Genomic DNA, 23822 nt, shown 5'->3' on the forward strand with positions numbered 1-23822 from the left:
ACGTACGCTATGCCGACTAAATTTGAAAAATATCTTTCAAGTGAGAGCGAAGAAGTATATGAAACGACAGCGAAAAACTTCAGGAAGAATTCAGAAAGAATTCAACGACCAGAGGGATGATTTAGTTGAACGGGATTGGCTCGTCTCGCCCGATCGACTCGGATAATCGATGGAGCAATTTTTCCCGTCTTCACGGTACCCTGACGCGCATTACTGGTATTGATCACAGGGCATTAATTACTGGGAGCGATGTATACGTTACTATGCCATTTAATCACGAGGCTGCAGCTTTGAGCGGCGAAGTAGCGCGCTCGAGCTTTCCGTGTGCGTCGAGTATTTCCCGATGAAGTTAATCAGCAAATCCATCGCCCGGGGGGCCGCTGATAAGCTGACGAACTCGGGTGCACGCCAGTTTTGTTTCGCGATGCTCCCTCGCGAAGTCTCAGCGCTCGCACACGACTTCGCAATCGGCGATTCGGCCAAGTTTCGAGCTCTCAGCGAAGTTAAGTCGCAGTTACTGCCGATATTAAAAGCTAATACCCGAAAGCTGCGTGCCCCGGCAGAACCGGGAGGGCTAAAACCGGAATTATGTAGCATACTTGCAATCCGGGGACCGTGCGAGCGCGATATTGTAGTATCGGCAGATTAAATGCATTTGTCGCTTTTAACTTTTGATATTCGCGTAACGCGAACGTCGCAATGATTTCCCGATAGCACATTCTCGATTAGTTATCGAGATAATGAACTGATGATCATTGATTTCGATCCTTCATTTCGGTCTCGAAACATCAAAGTCGACTGGATTAAATTTTTGGACGCAGATTTGATGGTTTGTGGTGAATCGATGGTTTTTCATGACATAGCTTATAAAAGCTTATAATGCTGCAGTAACTCTAATGCCGTCCTCATTTTCTGCTTTATTTAGTCCCAAATTTTATCCCATAGACAATTTTGCGAGCGTCCTTTATGCATGTATCGGTGATGCAATAAACGTACGTTCCCTCTAGCAACCTGTTTATCGATAATGGAATTCATTGTCTCATCAACGGACGCTTCTAAGCGCACGATATTATATGTTGCGACTACGCTTTAGTATATTATATTATATATGTACGTACGCTCCGCGTAATGCAGCAATTTAGCTAGTACGGCTTGTAATTTCGCTTGGAACTTCTTTGCATAAGGCGGCGAACAAACGGCGCCGTTTTACACGGCAATTTTCGCGAAGGGGTGAGAAAGCGAAGGGGGCGACCACGCGCGTGCACGAATCCTCGGCGTGAAGCACCGTTTCGAGTTATCTGTCACTTGCGAAGCGCGATGAAAGTTTCAACGGCGCAATCTAAAGTTGGCCTATCGCGACAAGCTGCGCCCTTCGTGTCGCGCGTAGAATCTCCTGCAACTCCTGCTCCTTCGCATCCTCCAACCCTTCCGGTGCACTAAGAGTATATCTATTTCGGGTTAGCTTAGTCATTCAACCTTAACTTCTACAACGCGCCGTGTATTGCTCGCGTAACACATGCGGAACGCGATTAATCGATCTTCCCGCAATGATCCTTTGCATTTTATTTGCATTCTCTGCAAAAGGGAAAGAGATGACCATCTCGAGCGTGATTCTGACTTCTGACGCGTTCGTCCAATCTAGTGTTCTTTTTCAAGCCCAAAAGACGATTTATGAGACTCATCAGCGGTCGTAACTTCGATGGAAGTAAGTAAAATCGCGGTTCTCGGGAGGTCGCAGATGCAAGGTTCATTTAGCAGGATCCATGTAGAAGGGTCCACGTAGAACGATGATCATCGACTTGTACGAGAGGTCCTTAACTTTGCTCCGTCGTCGACCCGTCGTCGCCGACCGGCGTTACAATGTTACGGCTTGGTAACCGTGTCCTTAATACCGCGATCCTGAGTTTCATTATACAGTTTAATTACGCACGAACGACGGAGTCTCGGGCTCCAATAAAAAGCGCCTGGCCGACGAGATTACGGACCTCGTTGGAATGAGGACTATGAAAATTTAGTATGTACAGGCGCCCTCGCGCGCATCCACGTACCCGAGCAGTTTCACATACCCGGGCGATCCCCCGGAGAGGGTCGTCGTCGGATCCAGGCCGAACTTAACGTTCCCGTGGAAGATTAGACGATCCGGTTACTTTAACCCTTAGCAAGCACTTGGCGAAAGTCGCGCGATGTGGAAAACGCGAGATCTGCCACCCTCGCGCGGAGGCTTGTTAATCGTGCGAAAATAGGGGGACCAGACGAAACGGCTCACGTTATGTATGATTAAGCACATCTCACGTGCCCTGGATGGAATAAATCAGGATTAAATGCTTCTTTATTAATAAAAGTCAGACGTAAAGGATGCTGCGTCTCTCACGAGCGCGGTCGAGATTGAACGACGTTGTATTCCTTATTAAGTCTTATCAAGCTACGGTTAAGGTTCTTGCGGCATGTGCGCGTAGGCGAAATTAGCCTCTTTCAGGAGAGCAGTACCGATTCTCCGGTTTGAACCGGCGAAGTTCGCAGATTGAATATTTCAAGAACGCGGTCTCGCGTTACCACAGATTCACGGTAATCGCGAACGGTGATCGATGCGATTCATTCCATTTCATCAGTCCCACTTGCCCCGTCTCGCAGCCCCGTCGCGAGTTTACTTTAAATTATTCTCCCCATTAATCTCCGAAATTGAACCGCGCGCTGGTCACGACTTCGACGGGGGCAGCCATACAACTCTCACCATTGTCCGAAACAATCCGCGTTATATTCGCGGATATCAGAAATTCTTCCGATGAAGCAGCGCAAGTATCGTTATTGCACCCAACCCCCCGATGTGATCGGGGATCGCTGGGTGCTGCTGCTCTTTTTCTCTTTCTCTTACCCTCTATCCCGTTATCCTCCCCCGTTCCACCGTTTTTACCGCAAACTGACGGACGTTTCGCGGATTCCCCATGTAACCATTACCCCTCGGGTGGTCTCCTCCCCCGGCCATGTGTGTCCGTACCGTACACGTAACGATCGCTCGTTTACGTTACATACAGCTGCAATCGAACACATGGCGCACCCGACGCGAAATGAACGGCAGTGGTTTCTTCGAGAGCTCCGATAATATTTGTCGGTCCGCTCCGTCGACGCCCTCGCGTTTCAGCCACCCCTTCTCGCCCGGCGACCTATCTTTTGCACTCCGTCGCCCTCGCGATTTGTCACCGATCGTGCCAGGAAGATCGGCGACACACGTACACGCACACTTGGCCGGCGATGGTTCAAATTGGCTGAAAAACGCACTGATTGAATATCGCCGGGCGCAAAAGTGCGGAGATGACGGAGAGAGCACGTGCTATCGCGAGAGTTCGCGAGCGGAAAGCACTCGCGGATCCGCTGATTCACTCTATGTGATCATTACCTCTCTATTCAGTGCCGCGGATTGGAAATTTTGATGACGCACCGTTCCTTTCTCTTAATCTTCTCGATTTTGATGTAACATTAAGTACATGAGGTCATTAAACCTGGTATTATGCTCCGCCGAGATAAAGCTCCCTCGACATTAAACGAAGAACGGAGTCGTCTTATTTCCTCGCGTTCACAAAGCCGAACTCTTCGCCTTGAGCGCAGAACTTTGAAGCTTTCAACCGGTGGCACTTTTTAACAACTGGACATCTTCGTCGGCCGCGAATAAAACTACTTTTATATAAAATCCCGCGCTCTGTTTCAAGAGAAAAAATTAGCTCAACATTTTCAGATGACAAAAGGATGTATTAGGAGTGTGATTTAGTTTTGAGGGTTTTGCAACAGATGGCTGTAGTGTCAGTTTGTTCCAATAGCTGTTTCCGACAACTGTTGTTTCTTACAGTCTTGACATTATCCATGACATTTAGTAGCATTATAGCAATAGATGCAATAACAGTCGTGTTTATATCATCGTAAAAATCCGAAAGAGCATTTTCGACATGCGTTGCTTTTGTTTTTTAATCAAAAGAAAACTGCGGCTGAGGGTTATAGAATTCTTGTGGAAACTTATGGTGATTCTGCCCCATCAATTAAGACGTGTGAATACTGGTTTAGACGCTTTAAAAGTGGTCATACTGATGTGAAGGACAAAGAACGCTCGGGACAACCAAGAAAGCTTGAAAATGCAGATTTGCAAGCATTATTGGACGAAAATCCAACACAATCCACTTCAGAACTTGCTAGAGCATTAAATGTTGATCGTACAACAGTTACGAAACATTTACATGAAATGGGAAAAATTCAGAAAGAAGGGAAATGGGTTCGACATCAATTATCGGAAAGTGCCATTGCGAACCGGTTGAACATTTGCATTTCGTTGATCGCCAGGCAAAAAAAGAAGAGTCTTTTGTCTCGGATTGTTACTGGGGATGAAAAGTGGATCTATTTTGATAATCCCAAACGCAGAAAATCATGGGTGGATCCAAGCGAACCATCAACATCCACTCCGAGACGCAATATTCACGGTTCAAAAGTAATAGTGTACTATGAGCTGTTAAATCCGCATGAGACTGTCACGGCTGATCGTTATCGACACCAATTGTACAAGTTGAAGCAAGCGTTGGACCAAAAACGACCACCAATTGCGAGTAAACGACGGAAAGTGATTCTTCTTCGTGACAACGCTCGACCTGACGTTGCGTTATCAGTGAAACAAACACTATTAGAGCTTGAATGGCAAGTCTTACCGCACCCCGCGTATTCTCCGGACATTGCTTCATGCGATTATTATTTGTTCCGGTCGATGCAACACGCTTTAGAGGATACACACTTTCATAATTTCGAAGAAGTGCGAAAATTCGTCGACGAATGGATCAACTGAAAAGAAAAGTGATTTTATCGTGGTGGAATCCATCTCTTGCCAGAAAGATGGGAAAAAGTTATAGAAAACGAAGGAAAATATTTTGATTAAGGTATTCATTCATTATCATATTTAAATACATGCGTTTTTGAGCAAAAAAACCCTTAAAACTAAATCACACCCCTAATAATTAATCTTGTTATTGATAACATCATTAATCGGCTTCGTACGCCGGCTGGAGAATTGATCACATTCGATCGATTCTCATCACGCCTGGCTTTAGTAGATGAATGCGATCAGGACGTGACAGCTGCGATGACTTTCTTTCGGTTAACCACACCGGAAACTTCCGGAGGGGAAAAGCTCGAGCGGTGGTTATCATTCGCGAGGATTAAGCCGAAATATTCTCCCGCTCCCTCCCGCGGGATCGTCAGGGGTGGCTCGCCAGAAAGCGACCAAAATCCGCCAAGGGAAACAATGCCTAGGACAAACTTCCTGAGCGGTTTATTCTAAATCTTAAACAGCACAGGCCGAACGGAAGCGGTCGCGTCTTTGCGCGGCGAGAGCGTTAAGAACTTTATAAAAGTTGAAATTGAAATGGCGAGAATAAGAAGCACTCTCTCCCTCTGTCTCTCTTCCGCTTCCTCTCGCCATCTCTCGTTCTCGTGGCCTGGTAACACGAGAACACCACCGCATACGAGCCCTTCCGAGCTCGACCTTATCCCATTACGATTCTAGCTGCGGCAGAATAAATTGGATATACCGACGAATGCGAAAGCGTCGCGGCGCTTGTTTCTCCGGGCACGCTTTCGTCGATGTATGCGGGCAATCTCACGAAACGCGCGTTTTAAGCACCGCGCGCCGGTTATTCCGTGATTTAATTAAAGCAAAATGTGCGCTCCATCGATACGCCACGACCACAAATTAAAGGCGGGATAAGCGTGCAAAATGCTAAAACACGAAAAACTGAAACTTGATTTAATGAGCATGACCCGACAGCTTTCTTGCCGAGATATATGTATAACAATTTTCTATAAACATTATTTAAACTCGATTTAATTACATTATCCATAATTCCTTGGTCCTCAGAGTATAATTAAATTTATAAAAATAAGAGAAAATTAGAATTCCTTACTCTCTTCATCACTCGATCGCTCCGCACGGAACGTGCAGTTCCAAAGACAAAACGAAGCAAAAAATTCCGACAATAAATAGCTGGAAGATAAAAAAGAAAAGGAATTTACATATTCCGCATGGATTGAAAAATCCGCTTGAATCGCGAGGGGCGAGCCAGGGGATTCGTATCAGGGGCACCGAGGCGAACACAGACGTTCCCACGGGGTACATCGCCGGGTTGGAGGGTTAACGAGTGCGCGACGTGACGACTAGAATAATAAGGGGGTGGTTAACGGAACGTGTGCACGGTCCGCGTTTATCTCCGGGATGCAGTGACGTTTCCATTCGCCCGGCCTGAGTTTTCGGAAACAGCTCACGAACGTCTGGTCCTCGTAGTGCGCGGACGGGTCTTTGCGGTGGCAGACTGTCCACGAACTAGTCCATGGGCTTTTGGGGGTGGACATGCGTGTGCACGTAAACTAATTCGGGCGCATCTCTCCCGTGTTCGTCTGGTGATACGCGATGACGATCCCAGCGCGCTTAATGCGCTTAGCAGATATCTCGTGAGACGATATCTCGTCTCGACGGCACCTCCGATTAACGCCAATCCCCATAATTATTCATCACCCTCCCACACGAGAAACGGGTTCCGCGTAAAACTCGCGTTTCCGCACGAGAAACCGCGTCGCGGAAACCAACTCGTCTCGCACGCGTGCACTAGCTGGAGCCGGAGCTGATTAACAAACCCTTCGCCCTTCATTTTTGAGAGATCTCGTGAGTTCGGGTAAATGAACGTCTCTGTCCTTTTTTCCTGCGGGGATTCGTATCACGGAGAAATTCCGCTTCGCGTCATGCTCCGATGTCCGGTGAATTCCGCTCGATTGCGGAATGATATCGATTGTTCGAGTCTCGCGTTACTAATACGATGATGGGAGACGGATATACCATATCGATACATTCCGGCATATGTAAACGCGATCGTATTGCGGATTCCGTGCATTGATTAGCGTAATACGCTACGTCGTCCGCAAGCCGCAAACGCAAACGCCGCTGAATAACTCCCGAACTCCCGTTCTGTGTTTATACCGCGCTCTGATGATTAATTCATGCGCGTGTACCGCCAACGATGTGAAACGAAACGAACGACTTCGCCGAGTTCATCGAGCATGCATCGCGGAAACCGGGAGCGAAACGCAGCTCTCTTAACGTTACGTCGAGACTGCTCGCTTAATGCGGGATATCAGCAGAATATTGGAGTTTCTGGTTACCCGCTCGTTCCTCCGTGATTGTTCTTTCTCATATAAATTTCGGCGTCTTCTATGTAAATTTTTTAATATACAAAATATTCTCACAATCATTTTCTACAACTTGTCCTTTTATACATATTGTGATTATTCAATTCTGTAATTATTATTTAAATAAAAGGATTAGTTAAATTCAGATTGATTTGCAAATAACAAATCACCGAATTTTCGCCTCGCAGTGGCACGACTGGAGCTTATTGTGGATACTCTGTTTTGTTTCTCAATGGTAGATTACTTTAAATTTCGACGTTCTGCAACGAAACTTTAGGTAACATCATTAACGCCCGATGGAAGCAATTTTTTCGCTAAAAGAGCGGATCTTCCGATAAGTCTTTCTCGTCGTTCCGAGGAAGCGCGCGGCAGGAAATCGTCGTTGTCGTCGTCGTCGTCGTCGACAACGACGTCCTAACTTCTGATCGCGTGATCCGCCAGTAATTCGATTCCCGTCGACCACTTCCATCGAGCGTTAATCGACCGACGCGGATTTCGAGACGCGGAAAAAGCGAACTCGCGCGATGAACGATCGTCGCTCGTCCCGCTCCCTCGACGGGGCTCTCGTTTAATTTATGAGCGTGCAATTAAGTCAGCCGCTTCTTGCGAGGCACGGTCAACCCACCGAAAGAGAAAGACAGAGAGAGAGAGAGAGAGAGAGAGAGACAGAGGGTGGATGAACCCTTTATTCACCTTCTCTCTCCCTCTCTCTTCTTCTCTCTTTCGCTGTGAAGCCGCGATGACATCACGCAACTTTCCAGCTTCGCCGCCGCCGCCACCGCCGTCGTCGCAGAGTTCTGCTTTCACTTCACAAATTACTTCCGAGCCATTTCGCATGGCCGCTATCTTTCCGAACTGCGAGAGCCGGGATGAGCGCCCGGCAAGAGAACGAATATCTCGTACTCGAAGATTCGTGGTATCGAGCATGGATACAATGAATACCGCGCGCATACACAATAGTTCCCCGTCCGATGGAAGCGGATACATGTAAAACCAAAGACTTATTTTTTTTAATGCAAAAGTCTGGAAACATGAACGAATTCAATAACTATCGATAAATTCGATCACAGAGAATATCAAGTGCATCACCGTTTATATTGTGTTTTAAATATTTTTATCCATTTTTGCTTATTTAAGTTAATGAGTTTTTTCTTCACTGCAGACATGTTCTCATTGTTGTCTGATAAAATTCTTGAAGAATGAATAAGTTATTCGTTGATATAACTGACTATAACTGATATAACTAACTAATGGTTACCGAATTAATTATCTCTGTTCCATTAAATTATACATCGGCGGCGAGTCGATCAAGTTCCGGCGGCGGTTCCGATTCTCAGAAAAGAAGCTGAGATTGCCGGAAAGTTTTCGGCAAAGCGAAAACGTAATCTATTGGATTCGATCGCTAATAGAGAGGCCGAGTAGATTATCGATGTAGAAGTTTTAAGTGATTGAGCTGATTTGGCCTCCTTGGAAGAACTTTCCCGTCGAAAAGCCTCGAGTGATTACACGCCGCTTACACAGATTTCCATTCCATTTACGATCCGCGCCAACACTTCCTGATCCAAATATCGCTTCCTGCATTTTCCTCGTGCCAACAATAACGCAATTCTCTTTATTAATTAACAAAAAATTCCATTTCTCTCTATACACGATTATTTATTTCACGACATTCTCAGTGTCAGAAGGATAGATAGATGGTATCTTACCAACGAATCAGAAGTGACCAGAGTACGAAAGATAACGCGAAATGATCTCGGAGAAGAAATCTCAGAAAGAAATGGAAAGTGGGAGGCCGATTTAATTGGTGGCACGATTTGCGAGATAACTTGTCGTCTACTTACAGATACGAGTCCTCCTGGTCCCACGAGACTATTTCCGTCACGACGAAGTAGCCGGATGTGATGGCGGTGGTGGTCGGGCTGCCGCTGGTTGCATTCGTAACTAGTACAACGTGCCGCCAATTGCTGCCGTCCTTCTGTCTCTGTGGTAATATCAGCAGGAACGACGTGCCGTCCTCACTGAACTTAGGTGCCTCGAACTGCTCGACCCAGCCATTTTTCTCGCTATATGAGAGCGCCTAGCGAAATCACAAACGTACTTCAGTAAATTACGTTCTGCCGACTTAATTAGACCGTAGGTTCGCTTCGCGAAAAAGGTCGCCCATGAAACCTTCCTTTCTGCCGCTGTTCGAGCGCGCGCATTTTACATCTGCGTTCCCGCGTATGCACTCTCGAAAAATTCAATCGAGTTTCTTACTTCCCGCGAGAGTCAATAAGCCGACGCGAAGTTGATAAGGCTCTCAGAAGATCCGCGGAGATCCGAAATAAAAAGAAATGGAAAGAGCGACTCCCGTTTGCCCTTTCTCCTTTAACTTCGACATAAAAGGTGCAGGAAAAGTCAAGGATTGTAATTACGGGCATTATTAGGGACGCCCTTACGAGCGCGCGTGCATTTTCTCTCCCGATAAGCCCTTCGGCACGTGCAACGAAAAGATACTTGGCAAGGAATCGTCTCCGTCGTAACGCGTAATCGCTTTCACACTACGAAATTAATTTTATCATCGGAATTCGCGTTGGATCCTCATCGCTATCGCTGGGACCCTTCAATGGCTCCCTGAAATCCGAATTTCTGTAAGAAACAGAACTGGGAATCTGCCGGACCGCCAGGAACGGGCGGAACGCGCGCGAGCGCTAATTAAAATACTATTATCCGACTGAAGGAAGAACGCTCGGCTAAATTAAGATCCGCGAGAGGAGGACAGAAGCAGCGAGCAAGGGAGAGCGAACCGGAAGCCTCCGGTGAAGCAGACTTTGTCGAACGAGCTCCCGGGCTCCGCCGGAAAACCGGGTGATTGCGCCACGCGATTGCGAGCACGGGGAAGTACCTACTGTCGTGCAATTCGGCAGCAGGTTGTCGACGTCGCACAGCTGGAAGTACGCCCTGTTCTGCACCCGGTTCATCCAAGTCGCGTACACGAGCTCGTCCGTGGGGAAGTTCACCGCCGACAGGATCCTCTCGCTGGCGGACAGCTCCGGCGGATGTTCGATCTCCACCAAAGTCACGTTACCCTGCACCACCATATCGAGATCGACGCAAAACAGCTTGACCGTCGGGTTCGTCGTACCGCTCTGGAATGCGAGGAAGACGTTAGTGTATCTGTTTTATTTTTAGAGATGCGTATCTCGATGAGAATCGTAACAATGACTGATGGAACAATGATGGACAGAGACGTGTGTCTGTTAGTAAAAATCAAAATTTTTCGGTATATGTAGAATAACATTCCAGTCAGTGTTACATCAGTCAGTTGATCTAGTCAATAAAATAAATAGGATAAATAAATAAATTAAATAGAATAAATGCGTATAAATTTTTGCAACGTAAGAATATTTCATGAAGTATATACATATAGTCAAACATTCTAAACGTAACCGACGTGATTCGAGCTAGAGGTAAATTTGGAAAAACGAGTCTATGGTGGTGTTATGATAAACCGTGGCTATCATTGCCTGTACAGCCTGATAATATTTTCGGAAGAAGCTCGGCGAGACAGTCGGTCGTTGAGACTCGGTCGGGAGTTCGATGCGCTCTCTTATAAATTAACAATCTTGTATATGAGTGTATTTAAAGAATACACTCCAATTATTGACTCGATGTCTTGAGCCTTCGCCTGAAGTACTTGTTAGCATCAATGTCTTTAATTATATTAACGGGTTCTCCGATTATAATTTCCAGGCGAGCAAGTGGAATTTGAAATTTCGCGGAGTTTCGCAATTAGCTTTTACAACATCTTGGCTTCGGACACGAAATACCCGACATGAAGTACCGTCTCGCCGCGAGTAAAGCCACCCTCCGCCCGCGCGCATTTACGGTACAAGAAATGCAATTTTCCTGCGCGGTGCGTGAGGTTGTGTCGTTGTTCGCGGGGCTGTTTTGCGCGCGAAGATGCTTTAATGAAATTAGAAACATAAATCTTCGATTCCATGCCGAGACGTACGCCGTACTGATTACATTAAGTGCATTCGGAAATCCTGTCGCCTTAATGCCGAAAGTTCTAATGACAACCGTGTTTAATTCCGAGACACGCTGCAATTGCCTGCTCGCAGCGTTTATTTGTTTGTTCGACCTCGCGACATTCCACCAATATTAATTCGCCGACGCGAACCGGTTCTACCTTCATTAAAAAGTAACAGCGGTGCCGGTCGCGCGAGCCATAGTTTGTCCGCAACTTGAGGATGACTCTTGATTACATTGTAGCGAATTACAAGTTCGAAGTTGCCTCGCTTTTAGCCGACTTTTCCATGCAAAGCAGCAGCAGTAACGGTCGCTGATGATGACCGGAACACGCAAAAACTCTATTACTTGATAAGCATTATTTAGTAACGAGACGAGTTTCTCTCTGCATTGTGACGAAATCTGCGAAACGGAGTTTCGTAAAAATCTTATTACTCGCTGCGATTTAGCTCACATTCCGTTTCACGCGTGTTATCGCGAAACAATGCATACGATTTCTCTCTCTCTCTCTTTCTCTCGCGCTTGGATATGTTGCCGGTTAGTTGCACGCGCGAGATAATTGGTTTATTCCAATTACTAAATTGAATTTAATTCACTTTGCGCCGTTTGCTATATGTCAATTAAAAAGTGATTAATAACGTCATTGTGAAAAATACAAGAATTTTTTTATTAAATCGTTGCAAATTTCGCGCATTTGTGTTTAGCAGCTTTGTCGTTGATGCGGCATTCCGCGAGCTGTAAATTTCGAGCAACAATTACAAGCCAGAACATAGTAATAACCCGTTATCACGAAATGCAATCACTGAAATCACCCTCTTTCTCTCTCTTTGTTTTGGCAGCTTGCATTTTATCATAATTCCAGAGCTATGAAATTTTACGAGAGCTGCAAATATTTTTTGAACGAATCCGTCCGGGGTTTTGCCAATATTTGCGCTTTTGGCGGAAACGAATATTTATGCAATCCCATTTATTACGGCCGTGACGAACAGAATAAATCCAATGAAAACTCTGCGTCACCGTCCCATTGAGATCCCTCGCAAAGTACAAGCTTTCAGATATAATGAAGTCTCAAACGGGAGTAATCCAGATAAATGTACATTAGCGCATACCTCGCTTTACGCTTTCTTTGAAAAACGAGAGACTGCGACGGTGAGCGAAATGAATCATTCGCCTGACGCGGACGTGACTTCAACCCGTCCAACTCGGGAAAGTTTACGTACTTATAGAATCACTTCTACGTGCGTGAATGATGGCGGTGGCACCCGGAATAAAACCGTACGTCAAACTCTGGATTCTATTGCGCGCTTCGGGCGGGAAATCATTTCTCCATGAACTTCACGTCGAGCATACGACAGAACATGTATGTCGCGAGCGTATTCGTCATAATCATAATCATACGGTTCCGATTTCGATCGATTGCGCGTAGCGTCGTAAGCCATACAGAAAATCCAGTTCGATTCCCCTCAATAATCTAGTGGATAATCTCGATAAACCGATTCTGATAATCGGTTTATTAAGTCGAAGCTTTGATCAGAGCAAATCTGACGTTACGAGAATATAATTTCGAATTGTTGCGCTGTAAGAAGCTTTCCTTTCCGAACAATTTGTATGTTTCTTGTCGTCACAAGCCAGATTTATTCTTTAAACGAGCTCAGATATTTCGTTTAAGATTGCACAAGATTGGTACAATCACGTGCGCTCCGATTTATCGAGATTGTTTTCTGACTTTGATTACCGTGACGAGATTAACTTATTTACTTACTTGTTATTTCTTTCTTACCGGAAAGTCGAAAGCGACAAATGATCTCGAACGCCCACATAATCTTGCTCAGATAAAAATCGCGCACTGCTCATGCGTCGACATGATTCCCGAGTGATTTTTTATTTTACGAAATATTCTATAGAAACGTTGAGGAAAACGAGAAGGAAGCAACTTCAAGCGCCTACGTAACCTCGCGCGAGAGGCAAGTGCGCACCGCGCATGCGTCGCTGGATTCCCGAAGGTAGTACCTGCCGGCTCGCGCGATACGTTTTGCACAGGTAACAATTAATTATTAGAATATTTTACGCGCGGTGAGTATCCTTAGGCGCTTATTGTACGTGCATGAACCCGAAGCGATAATTAGAACAGAGATTTATTCGGAAATATTACGGAAATTTCGAAACAAATGCGCGGCTCACTCAACCTAACCTCGTTCGCGCGCAGCGCGCAGCGCGCGCGGCGCGGATACCGAATTTATAAAATGCAAGTTTCATGTCAGAGGAGGCTCCGTTATATGCTACGTTGCGTTAAGTCGTCTATTAAATTTCATTCTAAATCAAATACATTACGCGGAAGAATTGCGTTGTTGTTGCATTAGACTTAGTCGGAACATTTCTTTTCCCAGATCAATCAGAGCGTGCTGTATTCGTGGCATCGAGAGTTTTGATTCAGATGACGATCACGATCGACTCGAAAGTAAGTTCGCAAATTTATTAGATCTCTATCGATCTCTCTACAAGAAAAAGTCTCGCTATTCCTCAAATTAACTTAGAGTTTGGACATTACGGATTCGGATCGCAGAGGATCGACATAATCACATATACGCGCCAATTGCTTGAAGTTGGCTTCTAAATTTAATCAACCTGACGCAATCGGTCCGTTATTATTTACAAGACAAATATTCACTGCGTAACAGCAATCGCGAATTGTCGTAATAAGTGTTTTCTATTTTACGAAATATCCCAGCAAACACAAAATATATCTATTATATAACACAGAAGTAACACGTAATATAACAACTGTTATATGTTATTAATGTTGAGGTTGCATAATTTACTTTGTAACTGCAATATAACTGCGTTATAAAACTGTTATATTGCTCTGTTATACATTGGTTATAATAATATAACAGGAATATAACTGAAATATGCGATATTATATAACTGTAATATTTGCATATTATGTCTATGTTATATATCATTCTTAACATTCAGATGTCGAGTTGTCCGGTAGATGGCTTCGTTTCTCGCATGCAAAATATGATACAAAATATATATAGGAACGGTGATCACGGCAGGGCACAACTTGTATCGTAAGTCCATTTCTACGATGAAGTGGTACATTTTTGAACGAATAATAAATAAAAGGAAAGTACGAACGTGTACATAACGTTTAGGAAAATAAATTAAACATACACCTGTAGTTGTAGAGACTAGAGAGAGGAAGAAAGAATAAATAATATATATTCCATTTATATAACATTTAAATAACATTTTAGTAACACGTTATATTATTGTTATATTACTGCAATTTCGTTTGAGTGGGAAATTACAACTAACATATACGTTACATGTAACGAACATGTTATATTGCGTGTTACATTCTGTTATATTATGGCAATATCATTGTTATATGACTGTGTTTGCTGGGATTCTTCTATTGAAATTCGAAACGTTGAGAAAAACGAGAAAGAAGCAACTTCAAGCGTCTACGTAACCTCGCGCGGGAGGCAAGTGCGCACGGCGCATACGTCGCTGGATTCCCGAACGCGTAGTACGTGCCGGCTCGCGCGATACATTTCGTACATTTAACAATAAATTATTGAAGCGTTTTATGTGCGGTGAGTACCGTTAGAAGCAACGTTATACGCGTATGAAGCCGGCGCGGTATTAGCCGCGCCGGTTTAATTGAAGAATTTCAGAAATTGAGTACATAAACGCGTTGCTCGATTATTTTAACCCATTTCATACGCGCGGACGACCGCGCGCGGTGTGCAGTTAACCTGTAATCGAATTTATAAGAGTAAGTTCCATTTAGCGATCACATCGACGTATTATTACTTTACTTTTGTTGCTTACTGAATATTGAATAGAGATAGAATGAGGCTCGCGTCGATACGATCGCCGAAATGGAACGTAATCAAATTTTACTCCGGAAAAAGCTCCATATTGTATTATGCTGAATCTTATGTTAATTAAATTTTATCATAAATTCCTTTCACCGAAGTGGCAGAAAGTACTGCGTCGCTAACTTGCGTCAGAATCTAATCAATTATTTCTTTTTTCTCCAGATCGAGCAGTGTCTGCGTGCATCTGATGTCGAGAGATGATTTCTGGTTCGGGCCAAGCTGATCGGATCGGCTCGAAGGTAGGTTCGCAGATTCATTAGATTTCCTATATTTTTTTGTATGGATTTTCAATAACTAACAAATTAGCTAAGAGATCATATAGATTAAACTCGCAATAGATTGAAATCGCAAATTAATGTTACTATGTATGTATTCTCATTTATTTATTCTTCAAATTTATCTGATTTTTGTTTTAGAAGTAAGTAGCAGAGTGCGGCTGAAGCTGAATTACGGCTTCTTTGGTGAGTGATAAAAAAGTATTTAAGGTGGTGGATATTTTTTCGTAATCAGTGCGGTTTACTTTGGTTTGTAATAGATGCTTTTCTATGTACATTTGCATGCAAATTAATGATTGAAAATTGGTATTGTAAGCAGTTATGTTCGTTAGAATTTTAAGAAACGTTTTGATTGTATACGTGCGGATGTGTTTTCGTTTTCGGCGAAGCGCAAAGGAGCGACTTCGCGAGATGCTTTTGTTTTCGGCGGCGTAGCGGCCCACTCGAGCCAGCACAGGAACACGGCAGTCTCTTCGCAGCCTTGTGACGAGTCACGTCGCAATAAAGCATATATATATTCATAACCTGAGTATTTTCGATTATTACCCACTGCCATCTTCACAGTTTCAGAAGTGGGATCGAGGATCGGTGTTCGGGATCGAGGATCAGTGTTCGGAATAGAGGATCGGTGTTCAGGATCGAGATTCGATACGTGGATCGAGATTCGAATACGGAATTCGCAAGTTGAGATCGTGATAACGGCGATCGATTGTGGAGAGATTTTGAGCGGACAATCGCAAGATTTCGGTGTGACGAACATGGTGTCGAGACGCGATACATTGTTGTGACCGAAGTATTCTGATTAGCCTACGTTTACTATCAGAACGCGATGAATCCAAGCCGGTACAAGAAGGTGCAGCTCGTAGAGCTACTGAAGAAGAGGCAGCTTCCGACTCATGGAAGTAAAGGTGAAATGATTGCTCGACTGCAAGAAGCAGATCCTGAAAACTTGTGGATGCACGAGTACGAGAGTGCAGAGGCGGATGGTGTCGCACGGCTGGACATAGGTGACCAGGAGTCGTCGCACGTACCTCAGGCCAGAGTTCGTCAGGATAATGGTGTGCCAGATGCAGTAAGAGAGCTCGAATACATACGAAGAGAACGTGTTCTTATGGAACGAGAGATGCGCTTGTTAGAGAGAGAGAATCAACTCTTACGTAGCGGCAGCAGTACGACAAGCAGCGGTACAAGTCGTGTAACCGAGGTGCCGTCGAGAGTCAATGTCAAGGCGGTTAGCGAATTATTGAGCGAGTTCGACGGAACGGAAGGAACATTCCGGAACTGGGAAAAACAAGCACAATTGTTGATTTCGACATACCAGTTGGAAGATAAGTATGCGAAGATTATGTTGGGCATGCGCCTGAAAAATAAAGCGCCCGAGTGGTTTCATTCTTGCCCTGCACACATTGAATTGAGTGTGGAATAATTACTGTCGAAGATGCGGAGGATGTACGATCATAAGGAGAGTAAGCTGAAGCTCAGAAGACAGTTCGAGCAAAGGACGTGGAAACCGGAAGAGACGTTTAGTGCATACTATCATGAGAAGGTCATTCTCGCAAATCGAGTTCCGATAGATGAAGAAGAGATTTTGGAATACCTGGTGGAAGGCATATCCAACATGCAGTTGCGTAATCAAGCTAAGTTGCAGAAATTCGAAACTAAGTTTGACCTGCTAACAGCGTTCGAGACTATAAGCTTGGAAGAAACGAAAGGCCAGGCTGAGCGCGGACATAAAGGACAAAGCAAGGAAGCGAAGGATGGACGAGCTTCGTTGAAGGCAGCCGTCGCCAAGGAGCTACCACAGGAGTCGAGTGCACTGTCAAAGAAAGTGAAGTGCTACAATTGTAATAAGTTCGGACATGTATCTAGAGATTGTAGGTTACCAAAAAGAGAAAAGGGAGCGTGTTTCAAGTGTGGTGAGAAGGGCCATACCGTTAATGAATGCAAAGCCAAGGTAGAAGCAGAACAGGTTGCGCTTGTAAGTACGGAACACGTTGACAACGATTTTCAGCACGTAGTTACGTTAAAAATAAATGATTCGATCGGAAATTATGAGATTAAAGTAGACGCTTTATTTGATACGGGTAGTCCTATTACGTTTGTGAAAGAGAAATTTATTCCGACATGTTTTGTTAAGGTTGATAATTATAATAATTATTGCGGGATTAATAACAGCAAATTAAGTGTAATCGAAACGGTTGTAGTAGTATGGTATGCGGAAAGTTCAAAGAAAATGGAATTTATGTTTATGTTGTTGATAATAATACGATGTCGTCATCTATGATAATCGGTAGAGATGTGATGAAGAAATATAATATTTGTTTATCTACCGTAAGTAACGTTGAAAGTGAAACGAATGAGTACGAAATATTAAATATTGATGTTAGTATGAATGATAATATGAGCGAATTGTTAAATGCTAATCCAGAGATTTTGTATGGGGTAAATGAGAAGTTGAAACGTGTTTTTGAGAAAGAATATGTACAAACAGAGCGACCGTTAAAACCGAAAGTTGATGCGGAAATGAAATTGCGATTAGATAATGTACAACCATTTCATTATTCGCCGCGAAGATTATCATATGCAGAAAAAGAGCAGCTCAGGAAAATTTTAGATGATTTGTTAGCAAAGGGAATCATTCGACCAAGTAATTCGGAATATGCATCCCCTGTTATTTTGGTACGAAAAAAGAACGGAGAATATCGATTATGTATCAATTATCGGACCCTTAATAAATATATATTACGAAGTAATTATCCAATACCGGTGATTGAAGATCAATTGAATGTTTTAAAGGGTAAGAGATATTTTAGTTTACTTGATCTTCAGGACGCATTTTATCACATTTCCATGACCGAAGAATCTATATCGTATACTGCGTTTATTACGCCTTTCGGGCAATTTGAATATGTACGTATGCCGTTTGGGCTTAAGCCTGCCCCGACTAGATTTCAGAAATACGTTAATGACATATTTGATACTTTGATTCGGTCCGCTGATGCGTTGGCATATATCGATGATATTTTGGTTGCCACAGAATCAATAGAACATCATTTGATAGTTTTGAAGCAAGTATTTAAGTTATTGGTAGAAAATAAGTTGACGTTGCGATTAGATAAGTGCCAGTTTTTGTTTACGAAAATCGAATATTTAGGATACATGATTACGTTCGAAGGAATAAGTCCTATAAATAACGGTATCAAGACTGTACAAGAATTTCCTATACCACAAAGTGTACGCAGTGTACAGGGTTTTCTTGGAATGTGTTCGTATTTTCGAAAGTTTATCGAAGGATTTTCGGTAATAGCTAAGCCTTTGTATGACTTGCTAAAGAAAAACGCTACGTTTCAGTTTACAGAGGTCGAGTTAAATGCTTTTGAGAAATTAAAATCGAAATTAATTACGGCGCCGATTTTAGCAATTTATGATCCTCACGATTCAACGGAGTTGCATTGTGATGCAAGCTCGTTTGGATTTGGTGCAGTGTTAGCACAACGGAAGTCGGATCGTAAGCTGCATCCCGTATTTTATTTTTCGAAACGTACTACGCCAGTTGAGAGCAAGTATCATAGCTTTGAGCTAGAGATACTCGCGATAATATATGCTTTACGTAGGTTTAGAATATATTTATTCGGAGTACCGTTTAAAATAGTGACCGATTGCAACGCGCTTAAATTAACGTTACAGAAAAAGGAAATTAATCCTCGGATCGCACGTTGGGCGTTAGAGTTACAGAGTTACGATTATGAGGTGGAACATCGACCCGGTGATCGTATGAAACATGTAGACACACTTAGTCGATCTTTTAATATTTGTATCGTGGAAGATAACTCGTTTGAACGTAATTTGGCAGTTTGTCAATCTCAAGACGGGAAAATCCAAGAAATATGCAAACAATTGGAAGAAACCGAGAGTTCATTTTTCGAGATGCGAAATGGATTGATATATCGAAAGAAGGGTGATAGTTTATTGTTTTACGTGCCTCAGAATATGGAGAAGAATATTTTATTTCGATATCACGACCAAATGGGTCATATGGGAACGGATAAGACTACAGAAATAATTTCGAGAAATTATTAGTTTCCTGCACTAAAACCAAAAGTAAAGGAGCATGTTGCAAATTGTTTGAAGTGCGTAGCATATTCTCCGCCGGTAGGAAAAATTGAAGGTGTTTTACATTCAATACCTAAAGGAAACGTTCCATTGGACACCCTGCACATTGACCACTTAAAGCCTATTGATAAAGAAAGTACTGTTAAAAAATACGTATTACTTATTGTGGATGCGTTTTCAAAGTATGTACGATTATACGCCACAAAAACCACTGCGAGTAAAGAAGCTATTAAAGCTTTACAAGATTATTTTGGTAATTATAGTAAGCCACGCGTAATTGTGTCAGATCGCGGATCATGCTTTACGTCGCAAGAATTTGGGAAATTTATGAAGGAGCAGAATATTAAGCACATATTGGTACGGGTTCTCCTCAAAGTAACGGACAAGTCGAGCGTGTAAATCGCGTGTTAATTCCGTTGTTAAGTAAGATAGTCGATAAACATGAAGGAAAACGATGGTATAATATGTTGCATGAGGCTGAATACGCTCTAAATAATTCCATAAGTAAGAGTACTAACGAAACCCCGAGTAGATTACTTTTTGGAATCGATCAACGTGGTGCTAACGTCGATGAGATTAAAAAATATTTAGATGTGAATATTAATAACGATAAAAGTGATTTGTCGCAAATAAGAGAACAATCGGCCGAGAAAACGATCGCTTCTCAAGAGTATAATAAGCGTTATTTTGATAAGAAACATAAGCGGCCTACCGAATATAAAATAGGCGATTATGTAATGCTTTGTAATTTTGATACGACTGTAGGCGCTTCGAAGAAGCTAATTCCTCGTTTTAAAGGACCGTATGTTATAATAAAATCATTGCGTAATGATCGGTATTTGATTGCGGATATATCCGGATTTCAAAATAGTCAAAGAAAGTATCAAGGCGTTTGGGAACCTAAAAATATGAAGCCGTGGATTAATTTTAAGTTGCAAAATATTAATACGGAAGATCAGGGACGATCATAGGTCAGAAAGGCCGAATTGTAAGCAGTTATGTTCGTTAGAATTTTAAGAAACGTTTTGATTGTATACGTGCGGATGTGTTTTCGTTTTCAGCGAAGCGCAAAGGAGCGGCTTCGCGAGATGCTTTTGTTTTCGGCAGCGTAGCGGCCCGCTCGAGCCAGCACAGGAACACGGCAGTCTCTCCGCAGCCTTGTGACGAGTCACGTCGCAATAAAGACATATATATATATTCATAACCTGAGTATTTTCGATTATTACCCACTGCCATCCTCACAGTATGAATCGAAATTTACTTATTTCTATAAATTTTTATATTCAGATTTTTTAACTGTAAAATCACAAGTTGATATAAAAAGAGATTAGTTGTTTTAATATATTATTTCTTTTTATAATTACGTAAAAAAGAGAAATTAGAAATGATTAATAATGTTTATTTATATGAAAATTAATTAAATCTTTATATACTTATAAATATACTTCTTGCAAATGTACTTATATTATAATATTTTATTATATTAATATATATATATATATATATATATATTGTAGGTATTCGACGTTGCGTTGCTCGAATTTGAAATTCTATTTATCACGTTTGTGTCTATCGATCATCTGTTTGCCGTCTTCTGTTGACATCTAACAAGGCCACAGAGGAAAGTATAAATTCGCTTGCTTGCGGAGACATTCGACGTTTAGTAATTTGGTAACATCGGCGAAGAGCAACCGTAACGAGAAGCCCGGAAAGTGATAATAAAGCGAGTGACCGTTCTGACTCCAATCCTCGACAATGTATTCTTCATAATAAAGAACAACGATTATAAACCAATTTGTGTCTTATAATATTATACGAACATTTACATTATTGATTCATACCACTTCACTCAATCATAATCTTCTGTGACTACACATAGTTGTCCGAATGCAATACGGCACATGAAATTCACGGAGTAATTGCGCTGAAATTAGGTCTATACTGATTTCGCAAATGTTCGCGTCAATTAAATTATTGTGATACTTCGTTTTCGAATGGTTATAGAGAAATTCGCGTTACATTTAGAGATATTAGAGCGATTAAATATATACAGGGTGTCCCGGGTTTTAACCGACAAACTGCGGGAGCATATTCTACTAGTGGAAATAAGAAAAAAGTCTTATATCGAGTTTGCTTAGAAATGCTTTATTACAAAGTTATAAACCAATATTGAAAAGAAATATGAGATAAGTAACAACTGATTTTTTCACAAAAATAAAAATTATCTACGCAATGATTTAGTGACGCATTTCAAAATGTTGTCCTTGCACATCGATACAAGCTAGACATCGACGTAGTACAGAATTTGTTACGGTACGACATTCCTGAAAATTTTGTTGCATCTCAGTAACTGAATTAGTAATTCGTTGCTTTAAATCTTCAAGCGAGATTACTTCTGTACTGTAAACTTTATTTTTTTAAAGTTCCCCATAAATAAAAATCAAGAGGCGTTAAATCGGGCGATCTTGGAGGCCAGAAAACCGGTCCTCCTCGACCAATCCACCTATGAGCATAATGTTCATCTAACTAGTTTCTAACTTGTCTAGCATAGTGCGATGGACAACCGTCTAACTGTATCCAGCTGTTTTGGCGAAACTGCAGTGGCACATTTTCCATAAAAATTGGTAAATCGTTTGATAGGAATCTTCGAAAAGATTCTCCGTTCAATCGGTCAGGTAAAAAGAACGGACCAATAAGCCGGTCATGAAGCATACCCATCCAAACATTACATCGAAATTCGTGTTGAAAGTTTCTTTGTCTGGTAGTACGTGGATTATTATGAGCCCATACATGGCTATTATGAGAATTGAATATGCCTCGTCTTGTAAAGGTCGCTTCATCTGTCCATAATATCATTGATGAGAAAAGATTGTCCCTTTCTACTGCATTCACATACCAGTTACCAAATTCGACTCGTTTCTGATAATCGATTGGAAGTAATTCTTGTACAGGTGTGTAATGATATGCGAATCTGTCATCAGCACGCAATGTTCTCCAAATAGTGTTTCGTGATATCTGCAGTTGAGCTGAAGCACGTCGAACACTTTGTGTAGGAGTATTATCAAAAAGATTTAAGATTCTTTCCGAGCGTCGTCGGTGTCTTAGAGCTGAACGAACATCATCATATTCATTCATAGGTCGAAATGAACCCAAATTACGTAATTGCAAATGGGCACATAACATAAACATCTTCGACCTTCCAAATTCTACACTATGTTCCGTTGTTACTTATCTCATATTTCTTTTCAATATTGGTTTATAACTTTGTAATAAAGCATTTCTAAGCAAACTCGATTTAAGAATTTTTTCTTATTTCCACTAGTAGAATATGCTCCCGCAGTTTGTCGGTTAAAACCCGGGACACCCTGTATATATATATATATATACACGTAAAATGTATCATATGTACGCATTATATATACTAATTCGAGCATCTGAGCGCATCTATATGTGACTATCACTATTATTTTATATATTTCGACTGTGCGTTCTTGCAACTGATTCAGACTAGACTACCCGTCAGCTTCAGCCTCATTTCAGACTTATTGTAGCGAGCGATGTGATGCGAGAGCCTGTGGCTCTTGGATGTAAAGTACGTCGCCAGCGTGAAACTTGTACACGATTTCGTGCATTGCGTATATGCATACTCTGTTATCTTTACACATATATATATAGACTTGAAAATAAAAAGTTAGATTTAATTGACTATTACAAAATTTAAAACATATGGTAAAATAATCATCGCTTAAATTTTAAATATTTAAAATTATTCTGGCGTCGGTAATCACAATCCATTTTCAGTGATCAATTTTTGACGAAAAGTTAATGAAAACAAAAACTTTAATTCTCATTTTGGTCTTTGTATCATATCCGTTACGTTCATAAAAAATATATAATTTCGTAATAATCGCGATAAAATTTTCCTTGCGTGCATACTATGAGATCTCAGAATTATCAGGACTTTGTACTTTCGGTTTTCCGCGTATATAATTATACATTTTGCGTAATTAAGTTAAAAACGTGAAAATATAACGCAAGTAATCTTCGCACGAATAGTGCGAAGCAGCCGTCGTAAAAATATTGCGGAGCAATGTCTGCAATGTATCGTGGGAGTAAACTACATCATCACCCTGCAAGACAACGAGAACTTCCATATAATTGTGATGCTCGCGTACGCATTTACATACATCGTTCGCATTTTCTACAACTTTTAATTCGCGACGTTAATTTTCCGCGTTTCGCGAGTGAAGTACAGTACTGAGGTCGACCGTTTCGTATAGTATTTTCGTTGAATAAATTACTGAATTTCCTAAACTATGAAAGT

At 42.2% G+C, this 23822-nt stretch overlaps 1 protein-coding gene across 1 annotated transcript in view; it reads right to left on the bottom strand.

Moving 5' to 3' along the window:
- Positions 1-23822, bottom strand: part of LOC105278678 (venom dipeptidyl peptidase 4) — a 304978-nt gene that overhangs the window by 22640 nt on the left and 258516 nt on the right. The window contains exons 8-10 of the mRNA XM_026973843.1: positions 10098-10337; positions 9050-9286; positions 7959-8232 (exon numbers count right to left, since the gene is read on the bottom strand). Coding sequence (XP_026829644.1) covers positions 7959-8232; positions 9050-9286; positions 10098-10337 — 751 coding nt within the window. The remainder of the gene's footprint in view (positions 1-7958; positions 8233-9049; positions 9287-10097; positions 10338-23822) is intronic.

Source organism: Ooceraea biroi, chromosome 11 (genome assembly GCF_003672135.1).
Source record: "Ooceraea biroi isolate clonal line C1 chromosome 11, Obir_v5.4, whole genome shotgun sequence".
Taxonomy (NCBI): Eukaryota; Metazoa; Arthropoda; class Insecta; order Hymenoptera; family Formicidae; genus Ooceraea; species Ooceraea biroi.